General features: G+C 38.2%; 1 protein-coding gene across 1 annotated transcript; it reads left to right on the top strand.

Annotated features, from left to right (window-relative positions):
- The first annotated feature begins 569 nt into the window (after positions 1-569).
- On the top strand, positions 570-20,799 carry SUCLA2 (succinate-CoA ligase ADP-forming subunit beta). The gene is made up of 11 exons (XM_048295278.1): positions 570-701; positions 2,100-2,283; positions 10,545-10,644; positions 10,842-11,004; positions 13,704-13,832; positions 14,254-14,392; positions 15,764-15,925; positions 16,007-16,149; positions 18,407-18,527; positions 18,837-18,925; positions 20,003-20,799. Exons 1-11 carry the CDS (start codon positions 615-617, stop codon positions 20,075-20,077), a joined length of 1,392 nt encoding a protein of 463 aa, XP_048151235.1. The 5' UTR covers positions 570-614; the 3' UTR covers positions 20,078-20,799.
- Positions 20,800-22,702: the final 1,903 nt, after the last annotated feature.

Here is a 22,702-nt window from a genome sequence, read left to right on the forward strand (position 1 = left end):
TGGCCTTGAACACTTCCAAGGATGGGGCATCCACAGCTTCTGCGGGCAACCTGTGCCAGTGCCTCCCACTCCCACAGCAGCGAATTTCTTCCTTATATCTAATCTAAACCCACCCTCTTTCACTTTAAAACCATTCCCCCTTGTCTTAAGAAATGATGGGTGTGCTTGAGTTGTTGCAGGAAAACACCCTGAAATACGAAAACAACAACAACAACAAATCCTCAGAGTGAAAATACTGAAAGTTACTCCATTCTGAAGCTGAACGGGGAGGGAGCGTGGGCGTGGCATAAGGGAGCTGCGCCCCCTTCCTCCCTTTTAACACAGGCGGTGCCGACCGAGGCCGACGTGGTCAGACGGTTGTGGGTGGATTACAACCCTTTTTAGGCTCCTTGCGAGGCAAAAATAACCCTTATTAAAATCAAAACCCCTGAAAGAACGACAGGCCGGGAACAGCGCCTCAAGGCCGCTCCCCTCCCGCGCCCGGCGCGCGTCACAGCGGGGGCGGAGCCGCGCGAGGCGCTTCCTGCCCCGCCCCGCGCCCTCGTGACCCCGCCCCGGCTCGGGAGTGGCGCGTGCGCGCTGCCAGGGGCACCCGAGGGCGGAGGGGCTCGGCTATGGCGGCCTCCATGATCTGCAGCCGGGTGTCGGCCGGGCTGAGGGGCGGTGGCCTCCGCGCCTCCCTGGGCTCCGTCGCGGGGAAGGTAGCGGAGGCTCGGGAGCGGGGGTGGGCTGGGTCGGGGTCGGGCCAGCTGGGGTCGCGGTCGGGGTCGCTCCCTGCGGAGCGCCGTCGAGAGGAGCGTCCGTCTCATCCCACTCCCGCTGCCGTCCTGCCCTGCCCTGCCCTGCGGCGGGGCTGGCAGCACTGTGCTCACCTTTGGTGTACGGCCCCTCGGAGCCGCTGTTCTTGCTTGTGGCAGGTCTCCCCGGCGTGGTTCCCTGTCCCTTCCTTTTCAGCGCCCCCTCCACTATCTTGCTTGGAAACCCCAGTGTTTCCATGTCCGCCGTCACCTTGCTCCTAGGAGAGGTCGGGCTGTGCCAGTTAAACTGTTCTTCCAGTTCGCACCTCACCAACCTCTGCTCTTGCTTCCTGTGAATGCTATTCGAGGGTGCGGGCATGTTTTTGGCTGCAGCCCCGCTGGGCAGCGGTGACACGAAGGAGCTCGGGAGGCTGCGGCGTGTGACACGGTGTGTGACGCTCGCTGCCACTTTCTCCTCCTGCCACGTACTGGGGAAGGTCGCCGTGAGTGCCCCTCTCGAGTTACACGCAGCCTCCCGGAGCCGGCGGGTCACGGAGCGCTTCTCCCTTGGGGTCGTGCCAAGGAAAGGGCCTCCTGCTTGGAGGAGGAATCCTTTGGAGGCTACATAGGCCCTGTCGATTCGCTAGCTTGGAATGCTGTAGTAAAGCTCGTGTGTCGTCTGCTTGTTTCCTTTATTTGAAGTGAAATGAAACCTTAAAAATCTAGCTTGTTAGAAACTTCCTAATACGGGCTAATTTTTACAGTGCTTGTGCCAATGGTACATACTAAAAAAATAAAAATAAATGCAAAAGCTTGTTTTGTATCTAAATTTCTTCTGTAATTTTTTTACCATGAGTCTTTTGGTACTCATCTACATTCATGGATTAGTTGAATTCAGTAGGAGTCCTGCTTTGTGTATGTATAAAATTAAGGTCTTGTTTGCATGTAGTGAAATACAAAAAATGCACCAAATATTTTTTGCTTTTGTTGTTGTTAATTTTTGTGTTACAGAATGCTTACAAAATTCCTTGAGGTTCTTTTTCTTACAGATGGTTTTTTAAAGTACTTAAATGCTAACTAAATACTCAAGGGATTTTTAACCCTGCCAGTCCTTGCCAGTGCTAGCAGTTTCACCAGCTCCTTCCCCCTGCCCAATAAAACCTCACAAAATTAAAGACCACACCTGATGCGAATGGCTAATGCGGAAGTGTAGGATTAAGTGTTCAGGTGTTTGCACTGGTACACGAAAGTATACTTGTTTAATATGTAGACTCTTTTTTAACCTAAACAAAGAAGGCAGTTTTTCACAACAGTTACGTGCTTTTGTTTTCTTTTTTTGTTCTTTTTATTCTTTTCCTTCAGGTACTTGCTGGAAGTCCAGGAATACTCAATAATCATGGGTTTCAAGTGCATCAGCAGCAACAGAGGAGGCTATCGCTCCATGAATACCTGAGCATGGGACTGTTGAAGGAGGCTGGCATTTCTGTTCCACATGGAGTGGTTGCCAATACACCAGATGAAGCTTACAAAATAGCAAAAGAAATAGGTATAATATTAAAGAGAACATGTACAAATAGACATGGGATTGATACAAGGTGTAGCTATTTTTTCTGTCCTTCTTGGTAAGATGTTGCTTGGAGTTCTGAATATACCTTTTCTTTGAGAGAGCCTTCCCTGTGAAGCAGCCTTCTCTTCTTGTTAAGAAGGAATAGGTCAGGTATAAATTCTATTAGCTTAGACTAACACAGCTACTTAAACTTCCTTGAGATGAGTAATGGACTCTACTTTGTGCAAATCCTGGCTTTCTTTCTACTTTCAGCAAGGTTAGAGAAAGTCTTGTGTGAAGAGCTTCAGTGGTGGTGACAAGATTGCATATAGAACAGAAGATGCAAGCCATACTTATCTTTAGGCTACAAAAGAAGAGTAAAATCCTATTCCTTTGGGACTGTGCTTTTCTGGCAGAATGCAGCTACTTCATACAGGAGGGGAGAACTTTGATGGCTTGTAGTTACATTCTGGATTCGTGGCTTGTTGATGAAAAAGTATCTAATGTCATTTGCCTGTGCTTAAATACTTAATTTAGAATTGAGCTTTAATTTTGGACTTGACTTTACCTACTATGTGTCCTAGTAAAATCTTTTGGTTTAATTTGGATGTAATATGGAAGTCAGCTTTTATTGTGTCAGGCATTAGAAGGTGGGGGTTTTTTTGGTTGGTTGATTTGTTTGTTTGGAGGGTTTTCGTAGTTTAAAACTTGGAATTTTTTTTTCCTCCCTGGAAAAACACATTAGGCTTGTCACAGAGTTTTAGTGGAGGACATTGGTTGTCATATTCCTTTCTCTTATGCAAATGCTCAGATCTCTATTCACTTCCAAATGGACACATTTGTGGTGATTCCTGATGTTATAGGTTTTGTTGGATTAATTTCACTTTCATGTGTAGATTTAATGTGAGAAATGAGGTCTGAAAAAAAAGATAATTTTTCTTCTAGAGCAAGTTATGCTGTTTTGTAATGTAGAAAAGATTTGAAAAGCTGCTTTTCCTTCAGACATGATGTCCCAGAAATTCAGGTATTGTCTGCCTACCTTCTTTATCTTGTTTCCCTTAGAGAGTAAGTGATACAAAGTTATAATAATTTCATTAATACGAAAATAAGTTGCTAAAATACTTCTGAGAATGGTTTAAACTTCAGAACCTTGCTTTCTGTTAAGGGTGAGCTTATAGCATGATCAAAACTTCCCAAATCAGCATACCCCTTTGCTCTACTTTAATACTTGCACAGATATTGCTGGAGGAAAATGAGAGAACCTTTGTCTATGGCTCTTTAATCAACAGCCCAGAAACTCGTTGGTCAGGACTCCTTTGTTTTGTTCTTGTTCAGAAAGGGCTCCTACAGCAGTGTGGCTGCTGGTTTATAGCTCCATGTCATACCTGTGACATCATAGGTGTGCCTCTTATCTGGAGTGTGGGAATCTGGGCAATTTCTTGGGAATCAGAAGAATGAAGTTGGGAAGCGTATGAGTTGGCATCCTTTAGTAAAGGAATTCAGGGCTTTTGGTTGTTAGCCAAATACTTTGTTGGAGTTGATTTGTATTCAGTGCTATTGGCCTTCTTTGGTACTTGAGATGAGGAAGGGAAAACTTCCCAAAAGGAGAACACACTGAAGGAACTTGAGGTTTTGAGGCATTGCTCGAATATGTCCAGAACTCATTCTGAGTGGTGGCATACTATTCTTTGCTCCAGTGTTTTGGATTTCTTTGTTTTTTGTAGGCATTTACCTGCTAGTTTTCATTTAGTACTTAAAAAAAAAAATCAACAAAACACAAACCAAACCAATCTACCAGAATGAAAAAATTCACTTTTTTTGATCCACCTGCTCATTGTTTATTTTTGTTGTGTGGGAGTAGTTGCCAGTAGATACGAAATTATTTTTTGTTTCTTTATATATGCTAGACTGTTTTATCAGTAGTTTATATAGATCATTATGAAGACAGTTGGTAATACTCTTTGCTCTATTTCCCTAGTGCTGATCCACATGTTCCTGGTAAATTTACACAGAGCAGATTTCTGACTAAAGGTTAAGTTTGGCATGGGTTTTCTTCCTTTTTGCAAATACTTCACTTAGAAATGGGTAACTTTTTATCCCAATGTATAGCAAATGCAAACTTCTCATTAACAGAGATTATCATAGGTTAGCTGTGTCTGTAGCTAAATCAGTGTTACATGAGCATCTCACTTAAATTTTAAAGAAATGAGCTGAGTAAGTTCTGTTTCAAAGCTTTGATAAGAGACTGCAGCATGACTTGATTGCCTTCAAGTTTATGGTTTACTCGTAGCCATGTGTGCATTCCAGCTAGCACTGTGACCAGTTCTGATTGAGAAGCTGATATTTGTGTGTTATTAAGAACGTGACTGATGAACCTAAAGACTTTAGTGAGCAGATGCTTGATCAGTGTGATGGCAGACAGCTCAGCAGAATGCACTATTTGAAATGAAGAATGTTGTTTGTTAAGACACACTTCCGTGGGTGCTATGTATTGTTGTAATTCAAGTTTTCTTCCTGATACCTTCCTCTGGTAACAATTGAGTGGAAGGCAGTGACATATTGCGTGCTTGTCTGGGTTTTTTTTATAGCATATATTCCTATTCATGATGATTTGAGAAGTAAGACTTTTTAAGACATTAATATTTTGAAACAGCTTTTGTGTTCTGGTGGTTTTGTTCGGTTTTCAGGTAGTGAATCCCACAGCTTTATGTGCGTGGTAGACTGTCAAATTTTAGTAAAATATAAAGCTGTATAAAATAGGAGGTGTTGAGAGATTGAATGCAAAATATTTCACCTTTCTTCATCAGAGTTCTTGAAAGGAGACTGAAAGCTCCTGAAATAGACTCTTTTTCTGTTGCAGTTTAAGAGGTCTAGTGCAGCTCCATGTCTGTGTGGTGTATAAAGAATGTTGGTATGCTTTATACAGAATGACTCCAGTAATTGGTTTGGCTGTTTTCCTGCTGACAGTTCTGTGATTAATAGATGGGTTTTTTTCAGACCTTTTGGATTCTTTTCAATGTTACTAAAACCTTTTAAGTACTTTTCAGTGTTAATTATTTTTCCATCTGTTGCCTAAACATACAACTTGTATCTGTTAAAAAAACTTTAAAAAAGTAATGTGTAAACCTGGGTAGAGTTATAAATAGAATTTTTGATCTCAGGCTTGATTTAGTCAGAAATCAAAGTTTGGTACAATGTGTGCAATTATTTTCCTAGGTAAAGTGCTAGTTTTTTCTTTATTAGCTCTTCAAAAGAGATATTCCAGGTACTGTGGCGAAAAGCTGGGATGGTTTTCTCCTTAGTGTATGCCGCACCCTCCTTGGCTGTCTGATTTAAGTTTTTGGGGTTTTCTATTCTATGTGATAGTGAAAACTCATGTCTGTCATACTTTCTTTTCTAGTATTTTTTTGGTTGTTTTGCCATTGTCAGTTTCCTTGTTAGTCCTTTATCTGCCTATGTTACCTGATGTCTTTTAGGTTGTCTGAAACTCCAGACTTTTTATTCAAGTTGCTCTAGGACATAAATGGTGATCTAAGGTGGCAAACTTAAGCAGAAATCCCCCAGATGTTAAAAAAAATCATGTAATTATGGTCCTCCTTACCTGGTCAAAATCTCTAGATAACCAGCAGTAGTAGTTTAGAAACCAAGCATTTACTTGCATTCTGGCAAATGTTATTTTTTTGGCATCTGAATCTTACATTTTGCTTCAGCCTTTGCTTTCTCCTATAGCACTTCACTCCTTTGAAGTTAAAATATCAAAACATATTGTTGAAGATAATTCACTAATTAAAATAAACCTGTATAACCAGCACATTCAAATTTTGACCTCTGTATTTTAATTGCTTGACTTAAGCCAAAACCAAACCTGTCTGGTGAGCTGATGACGAACTTGATGCAGTTGATTAATGTCAAGAAGTATTTGTGTAGAAAATATTTTGTAACAGCAAAACATCTTGTTCAGTCTGCTGACTGGTATGGTCCTTTCAGTGAAAGTGTGATGATTCCTGGCACATAATTATTTCAGTAGTTATACTTTCGATTTGCATGCAGTCAGTCTTCTAACACTCGAAAGTTTGAAATGCTGGAAAAAATATGATTTTGAAGTTGAAATTCCAATAACTATACTTAATAAAATGCAGACAGTGTACTCTGAAGAGATTCTCTGCTCTGTTGGCAGAATTAGGGTCAGCATATTATTTATGTTGATACTCCTGTTGCTAGTTACAAACCCATATTTTCCTAATGCCAGTAAATATATCTGTGTTGTTTAAGCTTAGTTTTTTTGTATCTGTGCAGCAAGAAAAAATTAGCTTGTGTTGTAAATGGGGAGTTACTTCTTCTGGTACAGGAACTTTGAAATACAGACTGAAGCAAAAGTTACAGGTCTCTGTCTCTCCCAGGATAAGTTTGCAGTTGAATGGTAGATGAGAATTTGATTGACACTTGTGTTACTAACCTGTCACTGCCTTTTACTGTTGTCTGTCTTGTCAGAGTAGATTAGGCTTGCATAGTGATTCTGAAGGTGTCTATAATACGTGGAAAGCAGTACCTCTGCTACAGTTAGTACTGGGCAGAGAAGTGGCAATTAATGTGATTTGACGAAAGTCAGAATGGAAACTTGTAAAGCAGAATGTTTTAATAAGGTCTGTCTGCTGTAATCATTGGACTTTCCACTTGCACAGAAACCTTCAGAGATACAATGGAACAATGACCCTTCTTGCCTCTTAATAAGCTTATTAGAAGATTGTATTTTACATGGATGTCTTTCTGCTTGCCTGCATGCATTGATCTTTCTCTCAGTTTGAAAGCTTAAGTTACAGAATCAGAAATTATTCCTTTCAAAAAATAAATATTAGTATTGATAGAAGTGAAGATGGTTTTGTTTACTGGCTGTATAAGTCTTTCACTGTCTAGTTAATAAATCATTGTTGAAGGTGAAACCTGTAGTGTTAGTAATGTATAAGACTTTTGTTGTCCTGAACAGATTAATGATAAGTCAGTGTTCTGATTTCAGACCCCTGTTCTCATTGGTATCTACTCTTAATTTTCTAAGCATTTCCTATTTTTTTTCTGGCTATTTTACTTATATGTGCTTTTAGGGCTGACTGCCATTAACGTGGAAATGTGATGCTTACCAAATGCTTGTTCTGAGACTCGTGCATTGGGCTGTAGCTTGCCTTGCCTACATTAGCTATACTGGTGTTCTAGTGCCCTGTGTTAAGGCTTTACAATTTGTTACTGCTGCTGAAAGCTGAAGTCCTGCTCGCTGAAGTTCCTGTGTGCCTGTCACATGGTGCACGAGTCTGCAGAAGCACTGTCTGTCTGCTGGACGAGCTTTTGCCTTCAGGGAATCACTGTTCTGATATGCTTCAAGGCATGATAGCACAAATGCTTCTACTGGCACAAGAAACAAGGCTGGAGTGAAAAGCTGAGGGCTGGAGGCAGGATGGGACTTCTCTGATGGCGTGTTTGCTGGCATAAACTCTGTGGATATCTGCTCTAGGGCAGAAACTGCTATTTTTCATTGAAACACAAGCCTAGCAGTATTTCAAAGCCATGTAAGCGAAAAACAAGGGCACAACTGTTGATACTGAGTAGAAAACTATGGTAGCTGCTAGTTTCCAAATTTTTTTCTTGGGTTGCTGTGTATCAGCAGTTCTTTGTTGTGTCAGATTGTGTGACAGTGCTGCTGGAACACTGCAGATGAGGTGTGTGACCAAACACTTCCTCTAGTTTTAGAGTCATTTTAAATAGGAGCTGTGGGAAAAAATGTTCATTGAACAATAAACTTCCTGCATGATGGGTTATGGTTTTCTTGGGATGTACTATCTTAAATTTGTTTCAGGTACCTCTGTGCAGCTTAATTGCTTGTAAGCGTAGCTGATCAAATGAGCCTTGAACTTGTTTATGCAATCAAGCAGCTAGTTTGCAGTGCTAGAGGAAAACAATTTATGGATCATTAGTAATCTGCTCATTTAATGACCCAGTTGTTGCATAAGGATTAGTCCAATGATGTTACAGCCAAAACTGATTGTGAAAAATTAAAAGGTGTTTTTCTCTCACTGTTTTCCATGTCTGTATGTTGACAAAATATAATAATGCATAATAATAATAATATTTTTAAGAACTATCTTCTAGGATCAGGGCAGTGGTGCATTTAGCCCACTACTCTGCCCAGGTACAAAAGAGCATACCATTTAGAGCAATTCTTAGCCTGCCTGTTTTCTGCAGTCAATTACTTCTCATTTCCCCTCAGCCTTAATATTTGTTGTCTTAAGACTATCAGAGAGAATACCTCTGCCCAGTTCCTTTTGACTCTTCTATGCTTCCTTCATATCTCCTGGCAGGCTTCGTTATATTTTGTGTAAAGGAGGGTCTTTTTTTCCTGCACCTTTTTAAAACTGACTTCTTCTTGGTAGATGGCTTTTGTTTTTGGCTGTTGCAGAGCAGAAACCAGAATGAATGGTGTACATGTAGTCATGTGTTCTTGCTCTGTCCATTACAGGTATGGCTGAAGACTGTAGTTGTGTTCTTGCTTTCGTCTCCTTTGATAGATTTAAGGATGTGCTAAGCTCATTTCTTGTAAGGGAATCTCTTAATTTCAGTGATCATCTTAGTGACCAATTTACTTTTTTGCTCAGAGCTAAATATGATGTACCAGCTGAGATCTTAACCAGACCTTTATCTGGGATCTCGTTTTGACTTGTTCAGATTCTGACGTTTGTTGCTAGGAGGAATAATTGCTACGAAGAAGGTGCCTGTGGGTGAACTTCCATGGCTTTTCTGAAAACTTCTCTGTAGTAGCAGCTTTTTATCTTCTGGACTTAGTGTAGGAAATGGAAAGCAAGCTTTGTACTTAAAGTAATTGCATAAAAGTTGTCTCATGTGACTTCTATAAAATACATTAACTTGATTGCCAGTAAATATAGTTCTCTTCAGGAACTGAATTAAATATTAGAGGCATAGACTGTAGTAAATCTACATATACTTGTGTGTTTATAACCTTCATGCTTCTTGTGCAAAAGAACTCTAAAATCATGTGTGAGTTCAGAGCTCTATTGTTAGGTAGACATTCAAAAAGTAAAATCAACAGATAGCTAATAAGGAGGAGTAACTTGAGTCTTCTGCTTACAGCCACCCTAGCTTGTGATACTGTTGGAGTTTAGTTTCACCTGTCCAGGCAGGACATAAGTCAAAATAGGAACCAACGCAATTTTTGTGTCTGTCATAACCTTCCTCAGTATGTGTAGTGGCTAGTTTTGCTTGAGTACTGTAATTTTTCTTAGGCATTTCCATGGTTCCCTTTTAACATCCAAGGAAACGGCAAGTTCTTTTTTTGCTTGGAAAGATCAGTGGCTCAGCTGATGGTGGCATGAGAAAAGATGGGATTGTGCTGAACAAATGCAAATGGGGCAGTTGTTAACATCTTGCAGTCTTAGCTGCTGTCTGTACTCTGTGTAAGTGAACGTGAATAATTAACTCAGGAGTTGGTTTTTTTCCATTATTGCCCTAAATGACTTGATAAACTTTCTCTTTGCTTTTTTGTCTTTCAGTGACAGTTCAGAATATCCCAGTTAATTTTTGTTATAGTCTCACCTTTACTTTTTAAAACCAAATGCCCAGTTTCCCCTACTTAGAAGAATATTTTATAAAGGATTTTTAAACAGTTAAAGCCAACTAAAGGGCTTATTTTGTCTACTCTGGGAAGAATAGTGGGTTTGTTTAGGCCTCTGGCTTCTGCAAAGCGCTCAAGCTTATGCATTAGTGCTCTGCTGGATGGAAGCCAGAGTGGACCTGGCAAGCTGACTTGGGTAAGTTTTGTGGTTATATATCATTGCTGGGAAGGTAGTGGTTACAGGTACAGGGTATTTGCAGTTGATGGAGGAAAACCTTGCATTATGTGGTATGTCAGATACTCAGTTTGATCATGTTAATAATCTGTGAGGTGCTAACTATTTCTTCCTGGCTTTATCATCTGTGACTCCAACATGTATTAAAGATGTATCAGAACACCAGCGTTTTTGGATACTAACTCACCAAGGTTTGTTCACAGAACAGCCTAAAGCTGCAATTTGTGGATTATTTAGGATTTTTGGATAATCTATGTGAATGACAATATAGTCTTTGATTCATATGTTTGTGTTTTGAATGGTGGGCATGGAGAAGGGGGGATAAAATTAAAGGAGCCTTTGTTATTCTACCTGAAGCAATTTGTTTTAATAGTCACAGATGACAAATTTTTGGGTTTTCTTTTGTTCTAGGTTCAAAGGATCTTGTGGTAAAAGCACAGGTTTTAGCTGGTGGTAGAGGGAAAGGAACATTTGAAGGTGGCCTCAAAGGAGGAGTGAAAATAGTTTTTTCGTAAGTTCTTTCTAAATTATCCAACCAAGTGGAAAAAGTTCAACGTTTCACGTTATGGATTGAACCTATTGCTTTCTTTAAAACCAGTGTTTTAATTATTAGCATAAAAAATAACAAAAATTAGATAAGACTTTTTTAATGCTACTTCTGTTTTTACAGCAGTTTCTTTGTCACATTCTGAGCTTCTTTTATTCTAGTCCAGAAGAAGCAAAAGCTGTCTCCTCCCAAATGATTGGAAAGAAGTTGTTTACCAAGCAGACAGGAGAGAAGGGCAGAATATGCAATCAAGTATTTATCTGTGAGCGCAGATATCCCAGGAGAGAATACTATTTTGCAATAACAATGGAAAGGTCTTTTCAAGTGAGTAATATTAGAAATAGAAGTAAGCTAATTAACTTGTAACAACTGAATTTAAAAGCAATCAACAAAACTGTTTACTGTATTGTTCACTTGCTTTAGAAAATCTGAAGTACACAAGCGAAATTTTGTTTTCTAGTATATCTGACTATATGATTGCCTCTGTTTTAAAATGTGTTAAAGATGTAATGCTACAATTTACATTTACAGAATAATAAATGAGTATTGGTAGCCCCAACTGAAACCCAGAGTCACATGGCCAAAGGGGAGATGGGTAGAATAAGGGGGTAATTTTCATTTTGGTTTTAATTTGCATTTGCCTACCAGATTATAAAACTTAGTTTAAAAACACAGCTATATGTGTGCATGTACATGTACACCCTATTTTTGAGTGTCAGAAACAAGACAAGTAAAAGTGTTGTAGAAGAGCAAATGGTCATGCATAAATCCAACATCCTTTTTCTCCAGTGTGAGAAGGTTCTGAGAAGTGCACTGGTGTGTCCCTCGATTTTGAGAGTGCTAGTAGCTTTCTTATGCTAATGCTCTTCAGGAATGGGTGAGAAGATTTGGGCCTAGAGGTCTGTCTTCAGGGCTTTCAGGAAAATGAAAGCCAGTCTTTTCTGCATGTATGGGCTGTATGGGTGGGTATGTAGTATTTTAGGCTACAATTCAAACGTGGTTACTGAAATGTGTCAGTGTTTTTCTGACAGACAAGTGTTCTATTTGGAGCATAGAACATGAATTGCTAAATAACTGTAATGAAGCCAGGGTACAACGGTTCTTGGAACTTCATTTTCTGAAGCTCAGAAAAAGTGGGTCTGGTCTGTTCAGGTGCTTAGGAGTTTGCAGAGGCACTGGTTTTGGTATGAGAGGAGTATATCTGGCATGATGTGAAATAAACATGAAATAATTTTCTATGGAGGAGTGAGAAAACTAGTCTTACTGTTATTTCTTTTTTGGTAGCAGTATTAGGAATTAAATATTGTATTTGTTCCTTTTTCCTCCTCTGTAGTGTTCTTTTTGATAGGAAAGTAGCAGCTGTATTGAATTATGTGACTTGGGCACCTCCACTGTGATGTGTGCTGGAATAGAGCAGGGAAGATTCAAGTGTTATCGTACACACCACAAGGTGGCATTAAAATGCTGTGAATGAATGGATTTTAGACTCTTAAAATTCTGTAAGCAATAAGCAAGGATGCTTATGGAAATAAAATTGACTGTAACTGATTTAAGCAAATTAGATAAAGAAGGGAAACGTTTTCATGACTTGTTCCTGCTGTTGTATAAAAGATAAACCTTATTAGCATGTATTGAGCATACTGTGTGGGTTGTTGCCTTTTGATAGGGAAGTGCATTGTTTTTACTGCTGTAAGTCATTTTTTTAGATGTGCTTGTAATTATTATAACTTGTATAGGACGCTTAGGATGAGGAAGTGCCTTTCAAAAGAAGGAAGTGTGAAGGTTGAATAGCACACAGTGTTTATTCCTGATGTTGCAAACCTCTTCCTTTAAGGAGAGGAAAAATGATTAAAATAGTCAGCTGAAACTGGAACTTTATTGCTTGGATATTATTCACCAACAGGGGTTTGTGTTTTAAGCAAAACTGTTCACTTTGATCAGTTCTATGGAACAATGAGTTATTTTATGATCAGTTTGTAGCTTACTGACAGTTCAAGATAAGATTATCCGAAAATATTCATTGGGTCATACCTTGCTATTAGATGCAAGATAATTTGCTGGGTATATATTTCCATTTGGGAGGATGATAATGGGAGGGGGGTGGTGTGGTTATTAAGCGTGTTCTCTGAACCAGGGTCACATTTTCTATAATTAACTGTCAACAGTTATAAGGCTGTTTAATCCTCAAGAGTTCTGCTGATAGGAGATGCTGCCTTAGTATACCCATGGGTCATAATCCATGCATGGGTGGTGATAAGGGAAGGTTGCTTGAAGGGATCCAAGTATGTCTTTACTGTGAACTGGAGGAGAGATTTTTAGGTTCCATGGTAGTGAGTCCTTGATGTTTTTGTTGAGATTTAGATAGCTTTTTTAAAAATAAACTCAGCTGCAAATGCTATCAATTCTGGTTTCTTAATTTCTTTTATTAAGGAATAATTGAGTGCTGTTTTGTTTTGCTATGACTTACTTTGAGTGAAGGCTTTAGTTACTGAATGTTGTGATCATACTGAACAGGTATGGTTTGCAGTAATTTATCACTAAGTTCTGCAGACCTCCATTCATCCTTGGAGTTGGGGCATGGCAGAATGAATAAATGAGTGCCTGAAATTTGATCTTTGTGTAGGGGTGAGTGAAGAAGGTGGGAGTGAGAATGTGATTTTTTCTCTAGTGATACCTGAAAGATAAAATGTGTGTGATTATGAAGTTGAATCTTTCATCAAAATCTAAAACTAGTATATCTGTGTTAATTGCTCTGCTTTTACTTTACGAAGGAAATTTTTCCTTGTTGAAAGAAAGTGGACCTAACACACACCTTGGCATTTGGAAAGTATTATTAAAAGGTTTTATGTGGATGTATTGAGTAGATAGTAACATTCTCTTCAGAGCATACAAGAAAAATGTCCAAATTAAAAATTTTTCAACAAAAAAGGTTTTATTGCTGTGAGGTATCTTAGGGGAAGAATTAAGTTTCAATTGTGTGGTATAAAATTACTTAAGCTTCTTTTTTTTCCTCTTTGTTCTAGGGTCCTGTGCTGATAGGCAGTTCTCAGGGTGGTGTTAATATTGAAGATGTTGCTGCAGAGAATCCTGAGGCGATAATTAAGGAACCCATCGATATAGTAGAAGGCATAAAAAAGGAGCAAGCTGTTAGGGTAATTGTTAATGTGGGAAAGTACACATTACTAAGCATGGGAGGATTGCTTCTAATTTTTGTAAGGAGTGTGTACATGCAACCTGCGGAGTTGTCTTAAACCCTTGTTTGAAACAGATTTGAAGTAGATATTTAAGTATTTTCAGGTAAATCAATGTAAATCCAACTACATGGCAGTGCTTTATCTAGCTTTTATACAGCTATGTAAAGGCGTATCATAATAAGTTTTTATTAGTTCTTTTTTAGGATAAGGCAGTGTTCTGTATTGAAAACAATCTGTTCAAACCTAAGAGTGAGTTTAGTTTTTTCCTGGTGGTGGACAGTACAGGTTCTATATCTACAAATTCAATTGAAACTGAAATAAAAGCTAAACTGAGACACCTCTAACATGAATTAACCAATAACCATTCTTTTACTTTCAGCTTGCCCAGAAAATGGGATTTCCTCCTAATCTGGTGGATGAAGCAGCTGAAAATATGATCAAATTATATAATCTCTTTCTGAAATATGATGCTACCATGATAGAAATAAATCCTATGGTGGAAGATGCATCAGGAGTTGGTAATGTTTCTTAGTCATACTGTTGATGTAACACCTTGATGTTTTTGTAAATCTTGGTTGCTTCATGCTGCTAAAACTTCAGCTGTATACAGCAAGAGGAGTTAGCATTAACATGGGATGTTGAAAAGCATTAATAAAGCAGATAAATTTGAGAATCTAAATATAGTAGAAATCTGCTCTTAATTGCTAAGTATGATCTTAAGTGACTTCCTTTTTTAATTTAAATTTATTTTTTAAAAAAGAGCACATCTACCCACAATAAGGCATTCCTGGAAATCAGGTCTTTTCAAAACTCATGAATTGAAACTTGAGCCGACCAAAATTGATACTGTAAAGGTAACCAGAATAGTAGCACCTTCTAGAAATCTCCTGCCTTTGTGACTCAAGCATTAGAATAACTGATGGAATGTGATGTATTGAAAGACTGTAGGGGTTTAAGTAATATCGTGATGTTTATCAGGTTTTTAGCATATCCAATTGCAGAATAGTTCAATTTATGTTCAATTTAATGTTCAATCACAGCCAATTCCCCTCTACAAAAAATAAGGCTGTAGAGAGTATTTGTAATTGAATTCAGATACAACAGTTTGAAATTTAAGTATGAATGTAGCTCTTTCATCAAAGTGTATAATTACTCTTACTGGGGTGGTTTTTTTGTGTGGTTTTTTTTTTTTTTAATAGTGCTTTAATGATCAGTATAGAGCAGTCTCCCTATCTGTTTCTTGTGCCTTGTCATTTTTATATCATTTTCACTGAGGGATAGAAATGAAGTGATACATTTGTACAGACAGATACTTAGTTCTGATGTAAAGAATACTGTAGATTTTCCGCTTGTTAAATCTACGTAAATTTATTTTAGTGTTTTTTCCTGACACTTTTTCTTCCAACTCAGAGACTTCTTCATTGTGTTTCTGTGTGCTTACATTCATGCACACACATTATATATATTTGTTCTAAAAGCAAAAACTAAGATGGATTAAAAAACCTCAAACCAGAGACCTTCTGTAGGGATTAATTTTATGCTAATTACTTGTGGTGGTGCATTCCCCCCCATCCCTGCTCTTTTCCAGGCTGCAGTGTAATCTGAGAAAGCATAATTTGCCCAGATTTATCTAACAGCTTGTTCTAAGCTTTTTTGGGTTTAGAGTGTCTCAAGAAATAGTTATCTTCCCTTTTTGTGCATAACTGATTATATGGGGAAACTGGAGAGAATCTTGTATTTATTGGCAGTGCTAAATGTGTCTTTTAGCAAACCTTTGTGTTTGGATTGCATGACCTAGCTGCCAAGTTTGACTTAACATACTTGAACACATTCATGAAGCAGTTGAGTTGTTACTCTAATATTAAATGATGGGGTTTTTTCCCTTTCAGTGATGTGTATGGATGCAAAGATAAACTTTGACAGCAATTCTGCCTATCGTCAGAAGAAGATCTTTGATATGCAGGACTGGACACAGGAAGACCAAAGAGACAAGGATGCTGCAAAAGCAGATCTCAACTATATAGGATTGGATGGAAACATAGGCTGCTTAGGTATGTACTATTTAATGAATTTTAAATGACCTAATGGATTTATAAACTGAATTCCTAAATGCTATCTTTATTCTCATATAGTCAATGGTGCTGGTTTAGCTATGGCCACAATGGATATAATTAAACTTCACGGCGGAACTCCAGCAAACTTCCTTGATGTTGGTGGTGGTGCTACAGTGCAGCAAGTGACAGAAGCCTTTAAGCTTATTACCTCTGATAAAAAGGTGAGGGAAGAGTTGGCGTATCAAGGTCCTATGCAGTGGTAAAACAGGCTATGATGTGGAAGACAATGCTTAGTGCATGTTCTCCAGAAAACATGTTTTTATAAGCACAGAACTAGAGAGAAAGAAGATGAAAATCTTGGCTTAATCCTGGTGCAGATGAAGGAGGCCTGAAAATCTATTGAATTTTTTTACCTTTTTAAAAAACAGGTTCTTTGGCTGTGTACTGAGTGGACAGTTTTGTGTGTTCTGGTTGAAGTTACAGCTGTATTTGAATCTTTACAGAAATCTTGGAGTCAAACTCATACTGTTTGCTCTTTAAAGAGAAAGCAGTATTCAGATGGTTTTCCACTTTTTTTTTCTTTTGGACCAGTTTTGCTGCTGGGTCTGTGTTTTGCAGAGTTGTAGAGATGAATATTTGCTGTGCTGTACACAAACAAGTTTCTAAGGTACTGATTATATGTAATGTAAGATAAAATAACTTTGTAATGGGCTTGGAAAGGCTTTAATGTTTATCCTACTAAAAGTTTATCAGAAATGCTTGAATATTATTAAAATAATAAATTGGTTGAAACTTAGAGGAACAGCTTTTCCACAAAAATAGTATGGTGGTCTACGCAGAGATGCTTATCTCAGTGGGAACTTGGCAGTTTGGGGCTTTTTAAAAATAAAATTATTTAAAAAGGCGTAAATGTGGGAATGACTTGCGAGACCTGGTAACCGTATGCTACTTTTGCACCAGAATTTTGTGTGCCACTTGCTCATCTTTGGAAAGGGCCAGAAACAAATAGTGAGTGATGTTCCAGAGGAGCTTAGTCTCTTTCTCATTGGAAAGACTTATTATCCAGTGCAGGATCTTTAACACCCTCCAAGAGTGTTATAGAATCATTTAATCATTTAGATTGGAAAAGACCTTTAAAATTGAGTCTAACCATAAGTCAAACATTGCCCAGTCCTGCACTAAACCATGTCTCTGAGCACCACGTCCACAAGTCTTAAATACCTTCAGGGTTGGTGACTCAACCACCTCTTGAGCAGCCTGTGCCAGTGATTAACATCCCTTTTGGGGAAGAAATTTTTCCCAGTATCCAATCTAAAACTCCCCTGGTGCAACTTGAAGCCATTCCTTCTTGTCTTACTGCTTGTTACTTGGGAGGAGAGACAACCCCACCTTGCTGCATCCTTTCAGGCAGCTGTAGAGAGTGAAAAGGACCCCCCTGAGCCTCCTTTTCTCCCAGCTCCATCAGCCACTCCTCGTAAGACTTGTTCTTTCTTCACATTTTTCCAGCAAATTGAGGGAACAGTGAGGGACACAGTCACAGAGCACCTGAATTACAGAGAGAAGAAACAAGGTAGAATCTGAGGGTTGCTGGTCTGGGATGAGTTTTTACAGTGCAAATTCTCTGCTGATGCATGGACAGAGGGTGTCCAAACAGGCTTCTTAATACAACTTTTCCTTTCTGCCTTCTTTCAGTTGCTCACTATTTTATGAAAAAACTGCTATAGCTGGGATTCCTGGTGCTGAAAGTCACAGAGCAGTGCAGCCTGCTGGTGCCATGGACTGCACTCAGGGTTTGGTTCAGGGGCTGTTTGGAACAGCCTTCTGGGGAGCCAGCCTAAGTTGCCCATTGGTAGCAGGAGCAAGAACAATGTCACACAGATGAGCTAGTCTAATTGGAAGATAACCAAGTTACTGTTTATGAACCAGTTGCACAGGAATGTTTTGTTGAGTTTATTTTGTCATCTAAGGCTGCCTACTCATTTTGGTTCCTGCTTTGTTTCATCTTTCACCTCTGACCATGGTTCTTTTTACCCTTCCTTTCTACCACTTGAGTTCTCTTAACTGGTGACTTAATCCTCCTGAATAAAATGTATTTCAGATAGCGTATCTCTAAGGATGCTGGTTTTTAAGTAAGCTGTGTAAACAGGGCCTTGTGTATGAGTTTTTAAAATTTCTTGTGTCTTTTAGTTTCTTCAGTATGTGGAGTAACTGGTGTGGGGGGTACCTCTGCTGGAGTACTGTTAGACATGGAAAGATAAATAGTTGACAGTTTCCTGAAGTAACTGCTCTGCTGTATGTGACTCTACAGAACTGTACTTTGGTTGCTGATGTTCTATAGAACAGAAATGTTCTGTCTTTTGCAGAGTCCTTTAATGCACTTAAAGAGCTTGAATTATCCTTAGGCTGAAGGCTGTGTGCTGCTTTCATCTGATGTGTCTCTGGCCATTTTTAACGTGAATATTGTCGTTGATTCTGTAGGTACTGGCTATTCTGGTAAATATTTTTGGTGGCATTATGAGATGTGATGTTATAGCACAAGGCATCGTTATGGCAGTAAAGGATTTGGAGCTAAAAATCCCTATTGTGGTACGGTTGCAAGGTGAGTGTGCTTCATATATATTTGAATATATTTCTACCTAATTGACAGGTGTTACTGAGCTTCTCTATTGTGTAGCAAGTTACCTGTGAGTTGAAGTCAATGGAGAAATAAAGCAAACCTTGAATTTAGATGGTGAGGATCGGCAAGTTAATAAAAAGAGACTTCTGCTTTTTAACTACTAATGTTGTTTTCTAGATTTATTCACTAACTTTTGGAACAGGCTTCCTAGAAATATGAGACTAGTAGGTAGCAGTAGTAGTAGTAGTACTCTCCTGTTCAATAAGAGTGGCATTTTATCTGTTTCTTAAGGTACACGAGTTGATGATGCCAAAGCTTTAATAACAGCTAGTGGCCTTAAAATCCTTGCATGTGATGACTTGGATGAAGCTGCAAAAATGGTAAGAATGTATAAGAATAAGCTGTAAAAAATGGTAAGCTGGTTATGAATATTCTCTTCAGAACATAGCATCTGTTGCAGAGTATTGAAAAGTCAAAACTCCACTCAATCAATAAAGGTAGCTTAGGATAAATCCCAGTGCCCGTTGCTACCAGTGCCTGAAGCAAGTATTTTATAAGTTAGTAAGTACATAGTTTGTCAGGGGAACAGCTATGCAGTCAGAAGTTATTAAACCCCACAAACCAAAACCAGATCAATGATCAGGTCTTAGCTATTCCACTTGGTAGGAGAATGGCTAAGAGCTTAGCTTTATTAATTGGGAGAAAATACTTAAGTTGAGGTGCCTGAAAAATGCAATGTAACACTTCCTTTTATTGACCACTATTTCGGTGTGCATGATTAAAACTATAGGTGATCATCATGTTGCCTTCTAAGATAATTAGCTATTCAGATGTTCAGATACGCTGGTTTTTGTGTGTGTGTGTTGCTTTGGTTTGTTTGTGGAAAAGAAAGTTGTTCAAGAAATGTATAGCAAGAAATTAGAAGATATCTGGTGGGTTTTGTGTCATGGGGAAACTTAGGAATTTTTTTTCCCCAAAGAACCACTTAGTCAGTTATAACATTTCATTCTAAGCAGGAAGTAATTCAGAGAGATTTAGAGTTGTTATGCAGGAGAAGATGAGGCTCCTTAAGGTATCAAAATAAGAACCAGAAATGCTTGCAACAAAAACTCAGAGGAGAAATAGCTTCTAGATATATAGAATCTCCTGCGAGTGGCCACCTCAACACCTCCCAAAATAACAAGGGAGCACATAAAATTTAAAACTTTTAGTATTTTGTCAAGATACTTCGTTATAAATGAGAAGCAACCTTTTTAACTCTGAGATGTTTTCTAGAAGACTTGATTATCTTTCATTTAAAAGTGATTAGGAAGTACTGAGCTAGATAGTAATCCCACCCCTAGCCCCCTCTAATATCTTACTGATGGTTGCCTGCTGTCACTTTGTTTAAAAAGGTTGATCCAGCTCAGTCAAGTTAGGATTGTTTTGAAATGAAGTTTTTATTTTCTGTTTTTCAGGTGGTGAAGCTGTCTGAAATAGTAAGCTTAGCAAAACAAGCTCAGGTGGATGTTAAATTTCAGTTGCCAATTTGATCTGGGAAATGTCATGCCAGTGTCTAACATGTTCTCTGAAATACTGTGTTCTGTGGGAAATTTTAAATTTTTCTTTTGTGTGGAGGTTTTGATTGACAGGCGCACAAACTGAAGCATCTGGTCTTTGATGTTAACATTCAGAATGGTCAGAATTCTTGTAAAAGTGTGTATTGCTGATATTTAGTCTTTCTTAGTTGTTATTCTCAAGCCTCCAGCTTCTGCTGCAGAATGTCACTTGCAATATACTTCTGCGTTGTCCAAAGTAAAGCTTCTGGTTGAAAAATAATTATTCTGAATAAATTTTGAAGTTACTTTGCTTGTAAATTTGTATTAGCCTTGTTTAGAAGTAAATATGGCTGGATTATCTAGTTGTCCATGTGGAGAAATGTATTGAAACGGTATTTTATATTGGAGACATTTGTACTTAGCAGTATAATGGGCATGAGCAAACCAATCACTATTTATGAACTTACATTTGAACTTGATCAGAAATATTTTTAGAAGTCCTTCATTGAAGTGGCTGGTAACTCTTCTGGACAACGTGTTAAATCACTACAAAATATACTGTAGCACTTAGATTTTCACAATTTCTGGTCCTCACAAAAAGGCATTGTGTAGTTTTATATACAAACAAGCATTTACTAAGCTTCAAGGAGACAGAATAAATAGAGAATTAAAATGTCTATTGTACATCGCTAATAAAATTGTACATTAGTAAAATATCTCCCAAAACTTTTACTGTCTTTCTTTTATGTGTTACCATTTTGATAAATTGCATATAGTCAGGGATTAAGCCATAATTTAAGACAGCAAACTAAAGCCTTTTTAGGAGTAAAGTTATAGTGTCACATATATTAATTTTTTTCCTCCCTGAAATGCACTGTGTGAATGAAACCACATGAACTCTTGTTGAAAAGCTTGGACAGATATCATGCATATAACATCTTGCTAAAATGTAACTCATCTCTGCACAAATAAATACGCGGGAAATTGTTGCTTCTTGGGGGAATACTGCTTCTACTAACAAATAACCTTTTGTTTGTCACCTTACTTGATTTTCACATTACATGGACTCGGAACTTGGATGAAGATCCATTTACCATTTAGTTTCCAAATGAGCGCTCATTTTTTGGTTTTGTTTTGTAGGCTTTTTTGTTTAAAATGTTATTTTCTTGGCTAATGATAGTGTAGTTTTGTCTGGAAATAATGAAGCCACCTTTGTGGATTTCAGAATGGGAAATCATATAGTTATGATCTACGGACTTAAAAGGATTATATGAAAGGTGGGAAGTCAATGTGTGTGGTTATGAAGAAGTGGGGTATTAAATGAAAAAACTTCAGACTAGCATGGTGTATTTCAGTAGTTTTTTTGGCGGTAATAAAGAAAATCAGCAGAAATAAAACTCTCTCCAAATTTAAACAGGATTATTTTTGAGCCTAGTTGTTCTCTCACAGCTTAATACTGTGTGCTGTTGATCCAGCATGCTAAATTGTGCTTGTGGGTATGCTTGGAATTGCTTTTATTCTGTAGCCTTGAATTGAATTGCAGAGATAACTAGTTTGAATACATCTGTTAAGCATTGAATAATTTAGAGAATATAATTAATTTTTACTGTGTGGGTTTGCTTTTAGCTGTCTTTATTTACTTTGAAGTCTTTGTCAACTGCTAATGTTAAATGGAAATGGTCTTTTCACACAAATCTGTAGTGGAACGGAGGCAAAACTAGATCCTGCTGTTGATCCAGAATTTGCTTGTACCCTGTTTGAATTGTTAAATGTAACTGAGTAGGGGAGAGGGAGCCAAGGCAAAGTCATGTCCATCTTTGAGAGGAATGTAAAATACTGACATTCTCAGTAATGTATTTACAAGTAGCAGACTTGTCAAAGCAGTGTTTTGCAATTAGGGTATTCCTAAAGCCCATAGTATTCTTTTAACTGTGGGGAATAGGTGTGGAATGAATGTGGGATATTTGTAATCCAAATACTTCCTATCTGGAAAAAGTGGCATTTCCCTTTGGAATTGGAAGCAAAGGGCTGCAGATGGTGGCACAGACAGGATGGGAGACATGGGAAGAGTGTGACCAATAATACGAAGGACTGTGACCAGGACAGTGTATATGGTATATATAGGTGCCAGGCATGGCCCTTTCCAGTGATGGGTCTGGAGACATTATTTCTTGTTATTTCACATGGTGAACAAACAGAATTAGTGATTGACTGATTTGTGGTAAGTATCTTGAAACTAAGTAGGCATATGGAGATTGCATAATTAAGGTACAAGAGTGCTATGGGACCTTTTAATTATGTATATATTTTAAACATTTTTAAGACTGTTTTGCCTAAATCAAAGCATGTTGCAACCAATGAGTGTTAATTCATTTGGTGTGTAGTTGGTAATTTAAAGGCCCAAAGCTGATATATCTGAATCTGTTTAAAGCCTTATAGACAACCTCCTTACCCATACTGTATTGCAATGTTAATAATCAAAAGGTGTGTAGGAAAAGAGACTTGCTAAAATTAGTCTATACAGCCAGAAGCAAAATTCCTAACAATGTAATCAAAACATCAAAAATGTGTAAACAACTTACAGATGAGAGCTTCAGAGGAGCAGGAATTTTAATGACA

The sequence above is a fragment of the Corvus hawaiiensis genome, chromosome 2 (genome assembly GCF_020740725.1).
Source record: "Corvus hawaiiensis isolate bCorHaw1 chromosome 2, bCorHaw1.pri.cur, whole genome shotgun sequence".
NCBI lineage: Eukaryota > Metazoa > Chordata > Aves > Passeriformes > Corvidae > Corvus > Corvus hawaiiensis.

What these genes read in the sequence shown, in the direction of transcription:
- SUCLA2 (XM_048295278.1), top strand. Translation starts at nt 615, where the DNA reads ATGGCGGCCTCCATGATCTGCAGCCGGGTGTCGGCCGGGCTGAGGGGC. An exon ending in CAAAATAGCAAAAGAAATAG is followed by an intron (nt 2,284 to 10,544) that starts GTATAATATTAA and finishes CTTTTGTTCTAG; the next exon opens with GTTCAAAGGATCTTGTGGTA. An exon ending in TGGAAACATAGGCTGCTTAG is followed by an intron (nt 15,926 to 16,006) that starts GTATGTACTATT and finishes ATTCTCATATAG; the next exon opens with TCAATGGTGCTGGTTTAGCT.